Consider the following 21209-nt stretch of genomic DNA (forward strand, 5'->3'; position numbering starts at 1 on the left):
CCCTTTGCAATAAAGTTTGGTGACCCCTTTATTGTAGTTCCGGGGTTTCAAATCAAATTTCCAGAGTTCCAAAAAATCAAGTACTTTGATGTGATGCGTAAAAACCGCACGATACAATAACTCTGTTTTACACACAATAACATAAAACCCTATAACCAGGATTACCATCAGCCTATAACCACGTTGTTTACTAGTGACGAATTATACATGAGAAATTGTCATTTATTCCATCGATTTTTACTTTAAGTAATCATTCACTTACGTCCTAATGATGGCTTTTTTAGGACAAAGTCGATTGCGTACAACGTGCGTACCCGAACGTCTGTCACATTTATACATCTACCTCATTAACAATATTCATTTAAATCTTTGCAATTCGAAAATGTAAGCACAGTTCTTTATTCTTTACCCTGGTCTTGACAATCTCTTGGAAAATCTTAAATAATATATGGCAACCCTACGCATAAGTCAATTCGCTAGGTTTGATTTTTTCTGTTCATCATTTGTTTGAATAACTTCTAGGTGAAGAGAAAAAAAATTATATCTGTTACGCGAATTTGCAATATTGCATATATTAATTATATAACAAATTCAAACTAATTGTCGAATAATAGGTTTAAAGGCTTCGCAGCCCAGGCATTATTATCTTAAAATCTGAAAAATTAAGGTGCCGGTGAGGTTTGAACTCATGACCCTGTGCTTTACCAGCAGGGTCAACTCTCTATCGACATAGCTATAAGTGCTAAGTAACTTTGCGGCGAATATTGTGGTCAAGATACACTGGTTTGCCAAGTAACCTTTACATATGCGTAAGAGATCTCCACCACTATAATCAAACAATGCAGCAATGTTTTAAGCAATTGCATGATCGGCATGGAACGTTGCTGATTTGTCAATTAATGTTAGAAAAATAAACTTATGATAATTTTTACTTAAACATGCGCTATAAAACTAACATAGAAATAGATAAGCAAAGAGGAGCCAATAATATGAACTGTGTAAGGTGAAGACAGATGGCCACTGATTCGACCTAAAAGGTCTCATCACACCAGCTGCACTGATGAGACCTCTGCAGCTTACACAATAGAAATAGATCTTTGTATTTAACTGTTGTTTTAGCAGAGTTTTGAGCTCCCGTAGCCCAGTTGGTAGATCGTTGCTGTGATCCAGTGGTGGAATTCAAATTTTTTGTCAGCCGGTTCTATCACAAAAGTCATATTTTTCAGCGGGTTCTGTTACAAAATGTCATATTGACAGTAACCAGTAATGCTTACCGGTTTGCTGATCTCTTGCTGAAAAGTTCGTAAGACGGTTCTATAGAACCGGTGCGAACCGGCTGAATCCCATCACTGCTGTGATCGCCAAGTAAGGACCTGCACTGTAGGGCGATCTTGCTGTCATGCGGTTTAATGAAACATTTCCGCGCTGTTTGATTTTTAAAATACCAGTCGTTTTTTTGTTGCACTCTATGGATAATGTAACACTGCTTATATGCTCATGTAGATAGATGTGGTATTTAATTGTTTTAGCCTGGGTTAATCCTTATCCCAAACACCAATCGAAGGTGGCAATGCTCAAACAAGTTGTAAACATTATTTAACGCATCACGTGATTAGCATTCCAGCCAAGGTAACCCTGATCAGAGCACCTAATAGTTAATATTAAAGTTTAGATTCAAATTGTTCCAATGCTTCATCGGTTGTGAACTTATTTACGTTCCGTTGTTGGATCTTTGGGCGTTGGTTATCATCTAACTTCATTGCGAAGTGGTGTCAGTGGTGTACGTTGCTAGATGAGTTATGATAGCCTTCCTTATCGGGATAATCGAGAACAGTATGCATTTATCTTTACAATTTACCACCCAAAAATTAGACCTTTGTGTTATTTTTATAAACGATTTATCCGAAACAACAAGCTTTTTTAAAAAAAAAATTTCCACGAGCTGGTTCTAAAAGAATCTGATTTAAAATGTTGTTGTTGTTTCATCTATTCCATATGACATGTGAGTTTTATTAGTAACTGCGACTTATCGCATTACACCGCAAAAATAAAAATAAAAGTGAGAAAGTCTTTTTCGTCTTCGTTCCATTTCTCTGGCATGTGTGAGAAACCTACAAACAAAAGTAAAAAATGAATGGACATAACCCAAATAAGGCAATGGTACAGGAAATAATTTCGGTTTATTGAGCTTCGGTTTAGATCTATCAGTAGAACTTGGAAACTACAATTGTTTATCGGTTTTATCTTCCTTGCCAGGGATATTACAATTTAAAATAGACTGATCTTTAGGCATAAGATAATTTTGTCGTTTCGTTTGCCATACAGTCAGATTTTACCAATGTCTTCCTTTCATAGTTTCATTCCTTCGCGTTGGTTGTGGGGTTTTACGTTTATGACGTTGGTTCAGTGTCTCGCATTTTATTACGGAAAGACAGCAAAAGTGTTCAAAATAAGGTTCACAGGCTTCTACCAACTGAGCTGCATCGTTGGGCCTGGTTAGCCCAGGTTCGTGAGTTCAAACCTCACCGGGAGCTTGATTTTTCAGATCTCGCTCCGACTTGTCGGAAAAAGTGGCTGATCCAGCTTGGCTGCAATGCCTTGGCTGCGAAGCCTGTGAACCTTATAATCAGAATATGATCGCCAAATATAAAGGGCCTGCGCAGTGGGGCGATCCCGCCTTGCCATGCGTGGCATTACTTCTGTGTTCAAAATAATCCATTAATTTTTATGTTGGCATAATGAGCAACGGAGATTCGCCAAGTCAATCCACAGTTGTAAAATGATGGCAGAAAATTGTTTGAGCAAGATGCAATCTATTTGATTTTTTGAAAATTTTTGAATAGAGAATAAAAATTACATTTTCAACTGTTTCCATGTGCTACCACGAAAAGTTCAACAAACTTTAACAAACGAGAAATGGTTGCATCTGTTTATCGAGCTTATATGTGAAATGAAAACTTGCCTTACCACAAAAGTATAGGATTTTCAACCCTATTCACTTCCGGAATCTTCTGGCTGAGATCCGGTGTTACCAAAACCCCATGGACTTCCGGAATCTTCTTGTTGAGATCCGGTGTCACCAAAACCCCAAGGACTTCCGGAATCTTCTTGTTGAGATCCGGTGTTACCAAAACCCCATGGACTTGCGGAATCTTCTGGTTGAGATCCGTTGTTACCAAAACCCCATGGACTTCCGGAATCTTCTGGTTGAGATCCGGTGTTACCAAAACCCCATGGACTTCCGGAATCTTCTGGTTGAGATCCGTTGTTACCAAAACCCCATGGACTTTCGGAATCTTCTGGTTGAGATCCGTTGTTACCAAAACCCCATGGACTTCCGGAATCTTCTTGTTGAGATCCGGTGTTACCAAAACCCCATGGACTTCCGGAATCTTCTTGTTGAGATCCGGTGTTACCAAAACCCCATGGACTTCCGGAATCTTCTTGTTGAGATCCGGTGTTACCAAAACCCCATGGACTTCCGGAATCTTCTTGTTGAGATCCGGTGTTACCAAAACCCCATGGACTTGCGGAATCTTCTGGTTGAGATCCGTTGTTACCAAAACCCCATGGACTTCCGGAATCTTCTGGTTGAGATCCGGTGTTACCAAAACCCCATGGACTTCCGGAATCTTCTGGTTGAGATCCGTTGTTACCAAAACCCCATGGACTTTCGGAATCTTCTGGTTGAGATCCGTTGTTACCAAAACCCCATGGACTTCCGGAATCTTCTGGTTGAGATCCGTTGTTACCAAAACCCCATGGACTTCCGGAATCTTCTTGTTGAGATCCGGTGTTACCAAAACCCCATGGACTTCCGGAATCTTCTTGTTGAGATCCGGTGTTACCAAAACCCCATGGACTTCCGGAATCTTCTTGTTGAGATCCGGTGTTACCAAAACCCCATGGACTTCCGGAATCTTCTTGTTGAGATCCGGTGTTACCAAAACCCCATGGACTTGCGGAATCTTCTGGTTGAGATCCGTTGTTACCAAAACCCCATGGACTTCCGGAATCTTCTGGTTGAGATCCGGTGTTACCAAAACCCCATGGACTTCCGGAATCTTCTGGTTGAGATCCGTTGTTACCAAAACCCCATGGACTTTCGGAATCTTCTGGTTGAGATCCGTTGTTACCAAAACCCCATGGACTTTCGGAATCTTCTGGTTGAGATCCGTTGTTACCAAAACCCCATGGACTTCCGGAATCTTCTTGTTGAGATCCGGTGTTACCAAAACCCCATGGACTTCCGGAATCTTCTTGTTGAGATCCGGTGTTACCAAAACCCCATGGACTTCCGGAATCTTCTTGTTGAGATCCGGTGTTACCAAAACCCCATGGACTTCCGGAATCTTCTTGTTGAGATCCGGTGTTACCAAAACCCCATGGACTTGCGGAATCTTCTGGTTGAGATCCGTTGTTACCAAAACCCCATGGACTTCCGGAATCTTCTGGTTGAGATCCGGTGTTACCAAAACCCCATGGACTTCCGGAATCTTCTGGTTGAGATCCGTTGTTACCAAAACCCCATGGACTTTCGGAATCTTCTGGTTGAGATCCGTTGTTACCAAAACCCCATGGACTTCCGGAATCTTCTGGTTGAGATCCGTTGTTACCAAAACCCCATGGACTTCCGGAATCTTCTGGTTGAGATCCGTTGTTACCAAAACCCCATGGACTTTCGGAATCTTTTTGTTGAGATCCGGTGTTACCAAAACCCCATGGACTTCCGGAGTTTTCTTGTTGAGATCCGTTGTTACCAAAACCCCATGGAATTTCTGACGCATTGTGTTGGGTTAAAGGGTATGCTGAGTTTTCAAGGTTCAGCATATTAGCCCCAGAAAATCCGGGCAGACAAAACTGTTTTTTTACACATTTCCCATCTTTCCTCATAAAAGTGCCCGCCTTGCAAGTGCATTTACCAAGACAGGGGAAATCGTTGGGAATATTTTTCAGACAAACCGGGAACAGTACGTATGAAAGATAGAACTTGGGACACTTGGGGATGCAGCGAGCGCATTCCGTAGGGATCTGATTCTTTGGGCACACTTTAAAAAATGAACAGAATTTGTCACTTACAAAAATTCACTCCATAAACGTTATGTTATGTTCTGAGCAAAAGTTCCATTAACACAGACAAAAATTAGAAAAATAGGGTTGGGATTTGTTAACAAAGGCGATATATTGACATTGAAAATAAATGAATTTATTCGCCACAAAATTAAAACATAAATTTTCGACTTACTGCTAATCGGGCAATCGTTTTCAGGCACGCATTTTATTGTACTACCCCAAACTATTACAAAACTTACAATCTCAGATAGAAATGAGCAAATTTCTCCTAGTTGGTCAGGAATTATGAAAAACTTAATAAACTGTCCAATGGGCAAAGAGTGTTTACATTAACTTTATGAACTAACTTATTTATAATTACATTAAAAGTACAGAAACCGAATACAACAGGGAAGAAAATATCGGGAGGCTGTTACGTCACGGTGTCCAATGTGGTTGAACTTGTGACAGAATTTTTATGTATACTCGAATACGTTGTTGTACGTAACATTGTTTATTTTTAAACTAATTGTGATCGAAGTAGTTCATTTTCGGCAAAACGTGAGTATAGACATGACTGTAATTATGTATGTAGGATCTCCATTGCAATTGTGAAATCAAACGATACAGGCAACATTTAGTGATTTCCAACAAAGTATTGCCTAATTTATGTAGCATATGACGCATTACGGCAAATATTTTTGACTGTAAAAAGGTAAGTTGAAAAAATGAAATCAGTCCCAGAGGGGTCTTCTAAACCAGATATCCAACAGCAAGATTTGTTGTTGTGTAGAGGAAGGTTGAGGCCAGCTTTAAATTGTAAAATGTGGCCTAATTTTATTTGCCAAAATAATATCCAACCAGGAAAAAATACCCCCCAGTGAAGCGACATAAGCCAATTGTCCCGCAAATAAGTTTCACACGAATATGTACAGAAGAGGTGGGCATAAAAACACATTTTGCAAACTCCACTTGAATATTTTTGCATCTGTGCTCATTCAATTCAAGGTTCGACACCCCCCGTTATTGTTGCCTTATCATGTGATCTGATGCATTATGAAAGAGGCATTTTCGTTTGGACGCAACTTACAACAAGGAAATTTTGTTACGCGGTTTACTTTGCCCACGTAAGGGATGTAACTTTAACAACTAAACTCTACAAAGTTTTTCACACACAGATGACCCGGCAACTGATCTATCCGTGTAATAAAATTCTTTGCGATCTTACTGAAAGATCTGCATCGTCCACCCCACCAACAGAAAAAATTTTTCAAGTCAAAATAGTTTCCACCAGAAATGTTTTCGAGTAAAAAACGGTTTACGGCAATTTAGCACTGACATGCTTTTTTGATGGACAAAACTTCACGTTAGTGAAGCAACCAAGCAACGACACTCCGTTTCGATTTATTTCCAAGTGTGTTGTACGGGTGCACCTCATTTGTTTGCACATAAATATAAAGAGTTTTAATAGTCCGGCAGTTCAAATTATTCATTATGTCGAGTTTTTCGCCGATCCACACATTTCCACTGAACTCTCTTCACAACCGACTTGATTCAAAACATGTTCCAAGAACTTCTTGCGATATTTTCATTCTCAGGTAACCATGATAAAATTCGTTTTGCAGTGAACTGAAAAATAATGTAACAAGTTAATAATTGCAAAATTTATGTAACGTAAAGCACTTAATATACCCATGAGAATAACTAGAAAAAGGAGCAATTGTTGCGCAACTTTTATAAGACTTTTTTTTAATTTTTTTTTAATTCGGGCGCCCTGTCGAAAGTTTGAATACATATTTGTACCCAGCAGGCGCACCAGCAGTTTAAGTTATTATGTTTAGTAGAAATTCAAGCGCTTGCGGCAAAATTCCGAAGACCGCCAAGTGTTTTGTTCCTCTGTGTTGAAACACTGCCATAATGAGAATGCTTCGAACTGAGCCCATTTCTATTTGTCGCCAAAATTATTTTCTGCTCGCTTTAAATTTCGTTTGGATCGCGCTTAGAATAAAAAATAATGAAATTCTTTCAAAGCGAAATACATGCTTTTGCACCTTAGACATCGTTTTGCATAATATGGTCTAGTTGTTTTTTTTTGCTGAAACGTGATAAAATAAACAAACATCTAAAAATATTCCAGGTTCTTTTGAAATGAATGCCGTTCGCGGTGAGTTAAAAAAATAAACTGATGATCATGTTGCATGAACTACTAACCTAACAAGAAATAGGTCGTAATCTCTTTTCAGCAGATTTTGCGTTAAAGGCCAATATTGTACTCAAGACCCAACACCTCTGTACTGCACAGAAATCATTGCTGTCTTGTGCAGCAAAACATGCGGAAGATGCACTTGATATACACCAACAGCAATGATTTACACGCAGCGGACATAAGTGTTGTTAACGCCATTCACGACATACACGTGAATGGCGTCAACATCCGCTGCACTTGCAATGTAATATAAGTAAAGAATGGATTGTAGCGCAATGAAAAGGACGCAAGAAAATAATAATTCTGGCGACTTTCTTGCTGTTTCAAGAAATGTTTTTGCCGAGACCTGCAGGCGCGCCACCTGATATGTTTATTTTATACGCGCAAATTCGGCAAGTCACAAATCTACGATGTGCGTTTTTTTTCAATAATCTTCACGGATCTCGACCACTGCTATTGGCTACGACCTAAGAAAAGATTGATTTTGCCCCAGGCGCACGGTTTAGCTTATCGTCTTGAATTCTATGTAAACTTTCCGTGAGCTTTCAAAAAAATGTGTATGATCGCCAACTATGTGCACACAGAGTAGTGATGTTCCCAGCTCTAAATTATCTGACCCGGCAAATCCGGTTATAGTTATCAATCAAATCCGGCCGGATAATTTGGATCCGGCAGTTTGTTAACACCGATTCGTGTATTATCGGTTTGGTAAAAATATTTGATTGCCAAACAGAATGCTATGTTTTTTTTTATGGTTTTAAACACAAGCATTGGTCGATAATTTTACCTCAACTAATTGACATTTTAGCTACAATTGAAGCACATACCCACAACCACACATATTGTACTACCCCAAACTATTACAAAACTTACAATCTCGTATAGAAATGTGCAAATTTCTCCTAGTTGGTCAGGAATTATGAAAACTTAAGAAACTGTCCAATGGGCAAAGAGTGTTTACATTAACTTTATGAACTAACTTATTTATAATTACATTAAAAGTACAGAAACCGAATACAACAGGGAAGAAAATATCGGGAGGCTGTTACGTCACGGTGTCCAATGTGGTTGAACTTGTGACAGAATTTTTATGTATACTCGAATACGTTGTTGTACGTAACATTGTTTATTTTTAAACTAATTGTGATCGAAGTAGTTCGTTTTCGGCAAAACGTGAGTATAGACATGACTGTAATTATGTATGTAGGATCTCCATTGCAATTGTGAAATCAAACGATACAGGCAACATTTAGTGATTTCCAACAAAGTATTGCCTAATTTATGTAGCATATGACGCATTACGGCAAATATTTTTGACTGTAAAAAGGTAAGTTGAAAAAATGAAATCAGTCCCAGAGGGGTCTTCTAAACCAGATATCCAACAGCAAGATTTGTTGTTGTGTAGAGGAAGGTTGAGGCCAGCTTTAAATTGTAAAATGTGGCCTAATTTTATTTGCCAAAATAATATCCAACCAGGAAAAAATACCCCCCAGTGAAGCGACATAAGCCAATTGTCCCGCAAATAAGTTTCACACGAATATGTACAGAAGAGGTGGGCATAAAAACACATTTTGCAAACTCCACTTGAATATTTTTGCATCTGTGCTCATTCAATTCAAGGTTCGACACCCCCCGTTATTGTTGCCTTATCATGTGATCTGATGCATTATGAAAGAGGCATTTTCGTTTGGACGCAACTTACAACAAGGAAATTTTGTTACGCGGTTTACTTTGCCCACGTAAGGGATGTAACTTTAACAACTAAACTCTACAAAGTTTTTCACACACAGATGACCCGGCAACTGATCTATCCGTGTAATAAAATTCTTTGCGATCTTACTGAAAGATCTGCATCGTCCACCCCACCAACAGAAAAAATTTTTCAAGTCAAAATAGTTTCCACCAGAAATGTTTTCGAGTAAAGCGGTTTACGGCAATTTAGCACTGACATGCTTTTTTGATGGACAAAACTTCACGTTAGTGAAGCAACCAAGCAACGACACTCCGTTTCGATTTATTTCCAAGTGTGTTGTACGGGTGCACCTCATTTGTTTGCACATAAATATAAAGAGTTTTAATAGTCCGGCAGTTCAAATTATTCATTATGTCGAGTTTTTCGCCGATCCACACATTTCCACTGAACTCTCTTCACAACCGACTTGATTCAAAACATGTTCCAAGAACTTCTTGCGATATTTTCATTCTCAGGTAACCATGATAAAATTCGTTTTGCAGTGAACTGAAAAATAATGTAACAAGTTAATAATTGCAAAATTTATGTAACGTAAAGCACGTTTTAGATTGTAGTGCAAATCAAAACTAAAACCATTTTATAATAAATAATTTTTAGCTGAAACACAAATGAAGCAAATATCCTACCAATAAAATCTGACACTGGGTCGTTTCCGTCGTCATTACGAAGCGATGACGTAATGTTGTCGTTTTCAATTATTGGTAAAAACATATGAACAAAATCAGATGTGTAGGGTGGGCAGATTATATCAACCACCTAAAATCATAACATGTAAATTTATAGTTTAATTTTAAAAGAAAATATTCTCGATTTCAACAATCTACACTCCTGACAAAAATTTACTTCCCCATCATCCAACAAACCCACCTCCATCACAAAATGACGGATGAGAGAAACGTCAGTGTCTTGTTTATCAGCGCACTCTCGAATGTAAGACACAACAGGAAGAACACAACCTCTACTCATTAAATGTACCTACAAAAAAATCAAAGCACCCACTTAATTTTTGTCAGTGATAAATATTACACTCTTATTAATTGGTTGTAAAACATTTTTCCAAAAAGTGAGGCAACTTTTAAAACTTTAAATTTATAATATTTTGAACACTGACAGCACAATTAATGCTTATTTTCCAAAGTATAGCGCTAGGCAAACATATTACCATACGATCCAACACAGTTTTTTTCAGTTCCAGCTGTACCAAGGTGTCAAGTTCAGGAAAAGGTTGTTCAAACAATTTAATAAGTAGTCTAAGGGCATCAAGATGTACAAGTTGATGACAGGACACTATCTAATGGTTGACAAAAATACTGTTGAAAATGTATGTTAAAGTATACAACATCAACATTACACATAAATATAAAAAAAGTTTTTGAAGAGTGCATTACAGCATAAACTGCCTTGCCAAGTTTTTAAGTTACCTCATCAAGGAGCGTTAAATGTAAAGGTGTGTGGTCCATCTGTTTCTCAAAGTAGGTAGAATCAGAAACAGTTTGTTCAATCCAACGCAAAACACCAGTTGCAACAACAGGGTACCTGTGGCAATGAGAACATAGTTACAAATGTGATGATATTTTGCACTGTTTTAGTGAAACTAAAAAAAATGTAATCAGAATCTTGTCTAGATACCTTATGCAATGATATAATGTTCCTATTTCCGCAAGGAGCTCCATCTGACCCTGACCTCCACACACTAGGTGGTGCACTTTGTCAATTGCTTGTGATGTTTGGATAAGCTCATCACGAAGAATGGAACGTCGGTCACCCTAAAAGTTGATTTGTTGATAAAACTGATTTTAAATATTATTTAACCAGTTTGTTTTCAACTAACCTTGTGCCATTTCTCATTAACACTGGCTGCATATGCAAGAAGGTAAATGTATTTGTGTTTGTGATCAGGATTAATCTTCGGCCCCTTGCTTGTAAATAGTGAATCCACAAAGAGTTCAAGAAAAAGCGGATTCTGATAAGAAAATTAATTGTTGGTTTATATTTCATACATCATGATAACATGCGTTTTATTTGTAGTTTGTGCTTGCAGAACAATAAAAGGGTTTTACCAAAAATATGAGTCAATTAAAAAACTATTTTAGGGTGATGTAATGTAACATGAAGCAGTTACTTCCAACCATTCAGTTATGATGAACCAAAAAAAATGTTGTTTTAGCAGGCCCATTATTTTTTTGACTTGCCAAAACTTGTCAAAATAGTTCTTTAAAGTCAAAATTTGTTTTATTTTTTAGGTCAAAAAATAATGGTCATAGTTATAAGGAATATTTGTAAACCAACCCTTAGTAATGACACTGGTGGAGGATCATCAGACGAGAAAAGTTTATGAAGAGCTGTTACATCCCCAGGGTTTAATTGACTTTTGGACAGCATGGCCATGATTGCCTGTCTTGCTCGTGGGTGTGATGAGGCCCCTCCTAATGCCAGGGTTATGTGGGTGACATCATGACCCCTGAAGAAAACAAACAAAGTTTACATTTGAAATTAAACTTTATCATGTATACAAATACATTTCAGTGGATGTTGACCTAATATGAGTGTGCAAAAAAGTTCATGTAAACTAGAAAACACAGTTACAAGGCCTTAAAACACCTTTAAAGCTCATGTGTTACAGATTTGGAAATTGTTAAGTTATGCACTGGAATAAAGTTTATTTTTCTTACTAGTAAAATAGGTATGCATGACAAGGTAGTAAGTACAATGGTGTATTATGTTCCACCACACTTACACAATCAATATAACTATGGCATAACAACCAATAATCTGGGCGCCAAATCAATTCTTGAAATAATATTGACTTTAAAATGTTTAACAAAAAAACAAGGTTTGTTTTCCTGCCTGTTTTTATGGCGTGGAGTAACTCCTATTGTCATAAGAAATTCAGATTTGAAAACAATTCTTACTTTTGTCTGGCATATTTCTGAACTTCTTGTGAAATTCTCCTTACAACAGAACCACCTCGCTTTTCTTGAGCAAGAACAGCCATCACAACTTGTGTGTAGAGATAAGTATGCTCAGCATGACACACCATTTTCTGTTGTGACAAATCCAATTTGTAGAGGATAGTGTACTTTTTATTTAAGTTAAAGTAATGATTTGGTAGAATACTGTGTATATATAGAAACAGCATAATTCCATAATACAACTTAATTGATATAAAATAATAATTTACTGCAAATTCTGGAATATGGCGGTTCAAAGCCTCTTCTCCTCCGTCCTTCAATATTGTGGCTAAACAAGTTCGTAGAACACGAGAAAATACTTCTATTTGTGTACAAGCTGTTGAAACATTGGTGATCTCTGCTTGATAACCAGCATCTGATATCAACTAAAATTAGAAATACAATAAAGATAAAATTTGAACACTGATCACATTTGAATCAAACATAAACAAATTTTTAAATAACCCTTGTTCACAACCAAAAAATCAATATAGAGAAATAAATCAATTTCGCAACTTGAAAAATACGATGCCTGACTGGGTAACGTGACTAACAATTGGAAAGCACAATACAAGTAAAAACTTCATCCTAACAAAATAACAGACAAGTTCCATAGGTTAAATCACAGAAGGTCACACCTTTATTGTGAAGTTTAGCATGAGGCAGTCTGGGTATTCCTCAGCTAGTTTATAAAACAATTGTCTCCATTTTTGATGAGCTATCATGCTTTCAAGCCATGAAGGAGTCTGAAAATAGCATTGGAAAATAACATACATTACATGTTTGACTCCACTTTGTTCTTGTATCATTGCCTCAAAAAATCACCGACTGAAATGAGCAGTTTGTATTTACAACTAAATATCACCATGAGTGTAAACAATTGTTGCAGCTTTTAAAAAATTTCATCATGATTGGTAATTAATTAAAAACATTTTATAAATAAATTTTAGTAGCTACAATGCAAGTCGAAATAATTCAGTGGTTATTTTAAAAATATTTTTAAATATGTTTACATACAATTATGAAAAAGCTGTTTATGCTTTGATGATTTGAAAAAAACTTGAAGTTGCTTTGATAAATATTTTTTATAAAACCTCGAATATAAATGGGCTGCATACAAACCTCTCCCTCCTCGGTAAAAATTGTATCAGCTTTTTTAGGATCAAAGTGTTTTAATAACAAATCTTTCAAATGATCCTCAACCAAATCCTGAACTTCAGTTGGTGCAAGGCCTGTAAGATATGGACAAATATTTAGAATTTGACTAAAACATGAAGAGTATTATCACAATATAAACATATTCCATTTACAAAAAGGCAATATAGACATATACCATACACAAAAGTTTCAATATAGCACTGCATGATCAAATGTGACTTCTAATTATGAACATGGTTTGAGGATTGTCCATTGTAAAAACACAAAAGATGTTTGAAAATCAATAAGCCAGTGGTTGCCAAAATGCTCACTCCCTGGTGCCTTGGTGTGTTGCTTTAAATCAGAACATGCATGAAACTATAGTAAAGGCTCTGGCAGGCAATGCTATTTCCAGCAGCAATATGCACAGAAACTTATCTTAAATTTTTTTCAACCTAAATGTAATTTACCAATCGTACAAATTAAGAAACGCAACAAATGACATTTATGCTTTTCAATTAACAAACAAAACAAAGTAGTCTTGTGTTTCACTTTTCATTAAATAAATAAAAAAATCTTCCTCATACATTAAACATTTGGGAAAGTTCTGTATACAACCTAAGAAAACCTTACCACACATGATGAGCCACTCAGCCAACAAGTTTACAGTTTGTGCCACTGCTGTGTAATTATCCGATAACAACTCCACAACTCTTTCAGGCATTCCACCAGCTTGAAAATACCTAAACAAACACAGAAATAACAAGCTAAAAGAGGATAATTTGGGAAAATCATATGTGATTTTTAACTGAGCCCACACATTAAATATTTCATATAAAACACATAACATACTTTTTTAGGCAGGTAAAAATTGATGATTCCATAATAAAATCCCTTCCTTCCATTTGGGAAATGCAGTTCCGCTTCACTGCCTCTGAATCATCCTCAACATCAACTGTTGCATCCATCTGTTTACATGTATAAAAATATGATAAGATAGTTTAAAAATCAAATGAAAAATCACTAGAATCTATTTGAATAGGAAACTGATAATGTCCTTTTTAGGGCGAAAGAGTTTTTTTTTTCAGTTTAAGCTCAGCAAATTAATTTTAAATCATTCGTATTTTAACACCAGATGCCAGGATGTCAAAAGCCAATAACAAACTTTCAAGTGTTTAACAGAAAACCAGTTTTAACCCAATATGTGGGAATATGAACACTTACCGCTTGCATGTCTGGCTCATCACCCCAAGAACCATCGCTGTCATCCATTTTTAACAAAAAAAACTTCACTTATTAATCAGCCTAATTGTCTGAAATCTAACATGCAAAAAATTATAAATCATGCTTGTAACAAATTGTTGGTGGCACTTAATACATCAACAATACACACATATTTCAGCAACTTACCACACAGCTTGTTGGGGGTATAAGAGAGTATGGAAAAAGCTTTTACAAAAAAAACAACAAACAGTGAGGATTTTAAAAGTACCATCTCATGCGATGCAGATAAATACACACAAACGTTTTTGTGCTACAGAAATACTTGATTTATACATTGTGTTCAAACAAAAAAACTTGATCATTGAATCACACTTGGCATGCATATTATTAAACACAAAATAGAGCCAAATTCTTACATTGAAATATTAATATGCTACAATGTCCGGCTTTAGAGTTTTGTAAAATAGAAAAATTGTGTGAAACATAATAAACAGAATTGAAAGCACATCACATGTGTAAACCCTCACTTTAGCAGATGCCAATATAAAAATTTTACAATCTATAATACTGTGCTGTGTAAAAATTAAATGAAGGTATGCAAGTGAATGAATATTAAAAATTAAAATATATTGACTAGATATCAACTGCTACCTTGGTACCACCATTGGTCTGCATTCATTTCTACATTGAGGTGTAAATTTTTCAGTACATAATAACAAGTTGCTTCATTTACGTGGCATAAATCAGACTTAATATCACAATCATGCTGTAAGATCTAATTCCCACAAAATCATAGCATAAAGATTTTGCCACTTATTGGCATGGCTTTACTAAACATTTATCACAAAAATACATTTATGGCTGAAATATTATAAATGCGCTAAAACAATAAACACAGGCAAACATTTGAAGTGAATAAATTGCAAAATAAGTATGTTTGCTGAAATTCAAAACATAACACTGAAGTTAATGGAAACAGAATTCATCACAATCTTAGGGTATGTTGACTGTTTGTTGCAGGAGCTGGACACAAAACTGTCAAAATATACGATGTTAGCATTGATGGAACATCATCGCTGTCAGCCTTAATAGCATTTAAAAGTCTGTTTAACGCTTGCAAGTTACCAACTGATAAGTCACCTCTGTTACAAGGGATGGAGGTGGTAAGGTAATGGCCATCAGCACTTGACATAGAATCAGCAGTAGCACTGCGCTTAAGTCGACTAAACTTAGTGGCTGATGATGCTATACTTAATTTATTGTTGTTGCGGAACTGTTCTTGCTTGTATTGCACTTCTAACACATTGGATATCAATGAGTTTCGGACTTCATTTGCAAATTGAAGTTCGTCACGATAATTTAACTGCAGCAAAAGTTCACTTGACAAGGACTTTACCTCCGATTCCAGCTGTTCACTAATTGAATTAAGTTCCGTAATACTAAGGAATTTCAACTCCATTGCTCTGCCACTTTCTTCTTGGCTTGATGGAGAACCAACTGACTGTCTATGAACCTCAGCATCAAATGGAACCTCTTCATTTTCAGAATATGTTTCACTGATTATGATACCAGTCTGTTCTTGTACTTCTAGATCAGCAGCAATGTCCGCATCATCAGCTTTCATCATAATTTGTTCCAACTCTTGAATAACTTCATCAGCAGTCTGCATAACTGTTTCATCAGTGTCAACAGAATGGGTGAAGAAAATGGGATCACTTTGGTCACTGTAAACATTATATTCAACCATTTTGTGCAAATCCATTTGTTCTAACAAGTCAGGGTCTTCAACTTCTTTATCCAGACCTTCACTTTTATTGAGGGGCAACTTTTTGAATGCCAATTCTAGAGCTGGAATATGAAGTTTACGTATATGTGATGCTTTCCAATTTAAAGGTTGAACTAAGCCATAGTTATCAGTTAGTCTTTTCCAAATAGAGTTTTCAAGCAGTATGTTATCTTCAAGACATGTTACTTGTTCATTGTCAGTTAATCCTCCAGTGCAAGTTATACGAAAACATGAGGAAAGCGTTTCCTCGAATGAATGAACCAAATCCTCCATGCTGTGGTAAGCTGCATTTTCAAATAAAGAATTGTCATTTAATTTTTCAGTTTCCTCATAAGTTTTACTTTCATCGTGTTTAAAGGTTTCTGTTTGATCGAATTTTTGGTTGGTTGAAAAACTAGAAAAGTTCTCCCATTCTTCATCTAGTTGAGCGATTGGAGCATCCATACCGGAAACCTCGCCAGATACAAAAACACGTATTTACATCTGACAGTTTTTTAACATTTTAACCAGCTATATTACTAATAGCAAGTGCCTGAAACTGCCTTTTTGCTGCTAACTTCAGTAAACTTTGTGTGTGTGCGTCAGTGCATGAACGATTGATTACTGCGTCATGGTCCACTAACCATTAAAATCAATTGAAATCACATTTAACATTTTGCTTTTAAAAGCTCCTATGCTTGCAAAAATATTCTTCAACTATCTTAAACTTACAGCCGCCAGATAGCAGTGACAGGGTGGTTTTTGTTTATATCTACTTTGCCGAATCGAACAGATCGGCTCAGTGATAAAACAAACCCTTTGTGATGCAACAACGGTACTGCGATTCCTTTGTAGTTTTTGTTTGCAATACGATTACGAATCAACATTCGAAATTGACGATGAAGTACGTCTTGCATATTCTAAGTCTTTGGTCAGTTTTACTTATAGTCAACAGCTGCACTTTAAATGTGGGTTTGTTTGGACACTTCAAAGGCAAAGAAACGAAGACCTTCAGAAAAGCTCTCAAATGGATAGACAATAAAACTTACTTTCCTGGAGGCTGGAAGCTCAATGTTAAGTAAGTGTACAAGTTAAAAAGTAAATTCGAGTTATTACATTTTCTAAACTGTCTTTAAATATCTTTAACCCAAAACAAAAACAATAGCTCAATTGCAAAAATGCCACTAATTGAAAAAGTGGATAGCGCAGACGTTACACTTCGTCACAAGTCCTAAATGTTAGATTTTAGGTCGGTACAGCGGTATAATATAACTGACGAGTCAAATTGAAAAAAAAACTGGGCAACTGAAAACAAATCGAATGCTAGCATGTTCTTTTAAAAATAAATACATGGGACTTTTATATTTTCCTTTTATAAAAGACATTGCTTTTACTGAGCACATATCTTACACTCAACAATAGGTACGTTATTCTGTCTGTATTGTATACAGTGTGGCGTGATAAAAATATAATGCGCCATTTAAAAAAAAATTTTGCGGCAGTAGCTTAACCCTGCGGCAAGCTATTTTTTAATCGGTGCTCAATAGAAAAAAGGTCGAGAACTGTGTTAGGTGTGTTTTTTACCTGAACACTACCGCGTTTAAGAGCACTTTCAACATTGTGCAAAAATTAGATTAAAAAATTTGACTGTCATGCTACAGAGTTATTTCGATCAATGCAACGTCCAGGGAAACGTTGGAATACGCAGAAAACCAAATGGTTTGGAAACTTGAAAAAATTATTCTTCAAAATGAGTTATCGCTTGTTGTTGGACCAAATACAGCTACGTATTTTGAAATGGTAAATATGTCAAATCAGGCACGCCATTTAAAATTTTAAACGTTTTACAAATATGCTCAGGTTCACCCCCCTGTTACTTCTGCCAAGGCCTTCCAAGTCTTTCCAAAGCCGTTGCCTTCGATATATGACGATGACTCGAGATTTCCCAACCTTATACACATAAAACCTGTGAGTTCGTGGAGAGCTGAGGTAAGATGGTTGGAAAAAAAATTTTGGTCTTTTCAATCTTATTTATTTTGTTTTTTTGGTTTTGTTGTTGTTGTTTTTCACGGAAACTTCTGACAAAACCGCTGCTGATGCTGTAGAATATGATGTCATTGTTTTAGAGTATTTGGAACTTGACACAGTACTACGATCATAAAAATTTGACGATATTAGTCGGTAGTGATGTGGATGGTTTAAACACCGTAGAACACATCCGGCAATGCGATGAAGAAAATAAGATGAAAATCAGGGCTATTTTCATTCAGGTTAAGTTGTTCTTGTATAGATATATATTGTTTGTCAACCAATGCAAAATTTGTGCACAATGAATAAAAATTGATAAGTGTTCTCTTTTGATGTAACGAAATAATTCTTTTTTTAGAAAGGCGATTCACTGAAAACAGTTCTCCGCAAAACTGCTAAGCGGAAGCCTCACGCAATTTTAATATCTGCAAAACCTGACCTTGCTTATTCTCTGATTACTGAGGCTTACATTTTAAACATGACAGTTGGTAGAGGTTGGATGTGGATGGTAGATGACGATATAAGCAACCGTAAAGTAGAAAAGATAAGAACACAAAACGGCTCAGCGGTGTACTTTGATGGTATTTGATCTTGTGCTGGTGTGGCTTTCGAAATGTACAAATTTTACACGTGGAGAAAGGAGAAGTTTTTTCACAAAATAATTTAATTTTTAGTTCTGATCATATAAAAACCACAACACTTTGAACTAGGTTTTGTTTTGATTGAATTGTAACCCGTATTGATTTCACGCAATTTCAGGGCTTATTGGATTTCAGCAACGAAACAATGTCGGCAGTCTCTTTCAGCAAAACTTGAATTATTATCTTGAATCCAAATTCAATAACTCTGATCTTTACCAAATCAAGATGTACTTGGCACCCATCGCAGCACTTTCGGCTACCCTAAACGCGTCATGTAACATGCAGGTATTTTTCTACTGTAAATAGCTGACCATAAAAGTCAAATGGTTAAATAAAAATATTTAGCTTTTGAAAGAAATGGATAATACCATCTAGATTATAAGCAAAGCTACGAAATTTATTGCAGAATCCACAGCACCAGGTTCTATCAAATCTTCACAAGTTTACAGCCGTCCAACCTTCATTGGATACATTTGATGTGGTTTGTTCCAAACAAGCTGATTGGACAAACATCGGTGCCTTGGACACCTTAACAGGTCTAACTATGGACAGAAAAGCTGTATTGGAAACTGTCAACTCCTTACACACATTCTTCCTCCGCATTACAACCATAGTTGAGACTCCATTTGTGTTTCCATCACCTTCCAACTCTTCTATTCTTCGTGGTTACTGTGTCGACCTACTCGAAGAATGGAGCAAATCAATCGGATTTACGTACAGTCTGAGACTGGTTGCAGACGGTCAATACGGAGGAATCAACAGCGAAAATGGGTCTTGGAATGGAATGATAGGAGAGGTGGAACGCGGTGAAGTGGATGTAGCTATAGGTTCCATCACAATTACCGAGGCTAGATCTCAAGTTGGCGTCTTTCTTCCAGCTTTCTTGGATCTAAAGTTGAAATTTCTTATACAGCGTTATTTGACAGCGGAATCGGATTACGAATACAGTGCGTTCGCTTTCCTGTACACATTCGACACAAGCGTATACCACGCTACACTTATAAGCGTCGTTCTGGTCTCGGTTTTTCTTGTCTTTCTCTCAAAAGTCAGTCCATATGGAATTCGAGGACGATTTTTTCACACTTCTAAATCAGAGCATCGTGTGCCGAGACGGATGAAGTTGACGAAGAGTGAACGAAAACTTAAAGAGGAAAGGTCAGACGCCAACCGAGGAATGGGACTCAACAACGCCCTTTACTTTGTCTGGGCCGCCCTGTTTTGGCAAACACCTGAACGCGTGCCGAGGTCAATATCAGCAAGGGTAATTAGTGTCACATGGTACTTGGTAGCAGTTATTTTAGTGGCAAACTTCACAGCCAATTTAGTAGGCGTAGTTCTACGTCACGACCCAAAGCTGTACACCATAAACTCGATAGAGGACCTTTTACTTCAAGATCAAGTTGGCTTCGGAACCGTTGAGAATAGTGCAGTGGAAACACAGCTCGAAACATCTAGGTCCAAGATGGGTGGACAATTATTTAGTTGGTTAGAAAATCATCCAGACCAAATACACCACGTGGTCCAAAATGTTAGTGCAGGTACAAACGATTTTGATATATTCGTTTGAGTTATAATTATTTTTTATAAAGCTTTTAAACATGTTTTTTAAATATACCTAAAATTAAAATAAACACTTCGGTTATGCAAAACGCTCCACTTTTAGGTTTACAGCTGGTTGAAAAAGGAATCTTTGCTCTGCTTTGGGATTCCATTTCACTGGACTATATAAGTGCTGTGCAATCAAACTGCAGTTTGAAAACGGTCGATGTAGGCTTCGGAGCGATCAAGTATGCCTTCTTTATCAATAAGGATTCGCCACATTACAATGTTCTGGCAAAACACCTACAGCAGCTACAAGAACGTGGATTTCTTGATCAGCTTTGGCAGAAATATTTCCAAGGTTTAGAGGGGTGCAATTACTTGGGCATAAGCGTGGAAAACTCTTTCCGCCCATTGACATTTAGCGATCTCGCCGGAGTTTTTTATTTCGTGTTTATAGCCATGGGCGTGGGAATTATTGTGCTAACGCTCGAGTGGTTGGTTGTTTGCTTCTATGACGTCAAAGCTAGTGATCCCATTGCGCCACAAAGTATTTGGGAAGCTTTTCGCCGTCGACGCCAACGTCTCTATATGGATATAAAGCAAAATTGGAACCCTTTCGGTGGCTGCCTTGACAAATTTTCAAAACTTGAATTGCCATCACTAGATGCAGCCGAAGATCTTGTGAGCAAGCGAGTAAATACCTCGAGAAGATTCGCCGAACGTAAATCGACAAATTTGCGACGATCAAAATCTTTGGATAGATGGTGAAAAGGATTTGGGTGTGGAGCCTGACACGTTGAGATGTAATAGTATCACTACACTAAGTTTTATTAAAATTTTTACGTTGCTGGAGTTAAGTTTCCATCAGATATTAGTATTAGTTTATTTATTGAAACCAGTATGCTGACAT

The 21209-nt window shown here is 36.9% G+C and overlaps 3 protein-coding genes across 3 annotated transcripts; 1 reads left to right on the forward strand and 2 right to left on the reverse strand.

The window, feature by feature from the left end:
• Positions 1-8768: 8768 nt before the first annotated feature.
• On the reverse strand, positions 8769-14421 carry LOC145906728 (negative elongation factor D-like). The gene is made up of 15 exons (XM_082994182.1): positions 14324-14421; positions 13952-14067; positions 13733-13842; positions 13085-13194; positions 12601-12708; positions 12193-12348; positions 11924-12054; positions 11301-11472; positions 10843-10974; positions 10641-10777; positions 10433-10547; positions 10174-10302; positions 9879-9986; positions 9638-9767; positions 8769-9497 (listed from the first exon to the last, which is right to left on the reverse strand). The coding sequence occupies exons 1-15, from the start codon at positions 14369-14371 to the stop codon at positions 9463-9465; spliced, it is 1737 nt and encodes a 578-aa protein (XP_082850308.1). The 5' UTR covers positions 14372-14421; the 3' UTR covers positions 8769-9462.
• Positions 14422-14424: 3 nt separating this feature from the next.
• LOC145906729 (fasciculation and elongation protein zeta-2-like) lies at positions 14425-16679 on the reverse strand. Its single transcript, XM_082994183.1, has one exon. The coding sequence runs from the start codon at positions 16551-16553 to the stop codon at positions 15309-15311; it is 1245 nt and encodes a 414-aa protein (XP_082850309.1). The 5' UTR covers positions 16554-16679; the 3' UTR covers positions 14425-15308.
• A 308-nt stretch (positions 16680-16987) lies between these two features.
• Positions 16988-21067, forward strand: LOC145907085 (glutamate receptor ionotropic, NMDA 1-like). The gene is made up of 8 exons (XM_082994520.1): positions 16988-17166; positions 17750-17888; positions 17949-18077; positions 18215-18358; positions 18475-18697; positions 18876-19042; positions 19164-20295; positions 20421-21067. The coding sequence occupies exons 1-8, from the start codon at positions 16988-16990 to the stop codon at positions 21065-21067; spliced, it is 2760 nt and encodes a 919-aa protein (XP_082850646.1).
• The last annotated feature ends 142 nt before the right edge of the window (positions 21068-21209 follow it).

Source organism: Ascidia mentula, chromosome 6 (assembly GCF_947561715.1).
Source record: "Ascidia mentula chromosome 6, kaAscMent1.1, whole genome shotgun sequence".
In the NCBI taxonomy this organism is placed as follows: Eukaryota; Metazoa; Chordata; class Ascidiacea; order Phlebobranchia; family Ascidiidae; genus Ascidia; species Ascidia mentula.

Bases quoted from the DNA above. Each gene is read 5' to 3' on its own strand.
- LOC145906728 (XM_082994182.1), bottom strand. From the start codon at position 14,371: ATGGATGACAGCGATGGTTCTTGGGGTGATGAGCCAGACATGCAAGCG. The intron at 13,195-13,732 runs GTAAGGTTTTCT...CATATCTTACAG, and splicing joins TGAGTGGCTCATCATGTGTG to GCCTTGCACCAACTGAAGTT. The intron at 10,303-10,432 runs GTAACTTAAAAA...GTCAACCATTAG, and splicing joins ATTTAACGCTCCTTGATGAG to ATAGTGTCCTGTCATCAACT.
- LOC145906729 (XM_082994183.1), bottom strand. From the start codon at position 16,553: ATGGATGCTCCAATCGCTCAACTAGATGAAGAATGGGAGAACTTTTCT.
- LOC145907085 (XM_082994520.1), top strand. From the start codon at position 16,988: ATGAAGTACGTCTTGCATATTCTAAGTCTTTGGTCAGTTTTACTTATA. The intron at 17,889-17,948 runs GTAAATATGTCA...AAATATGCTCAG, and splicing joins CAGCTACGTATTTTGAAATG to GTTCACCCCCCTGTTACTTC. The intron at 18,078-18,214 runs GTAAGATGGTTG...TCATTGTTTTAG, and splicing joins TGAGTTCGTGGAGAGCTGAG to AGTATTTGGAACTTGACACA.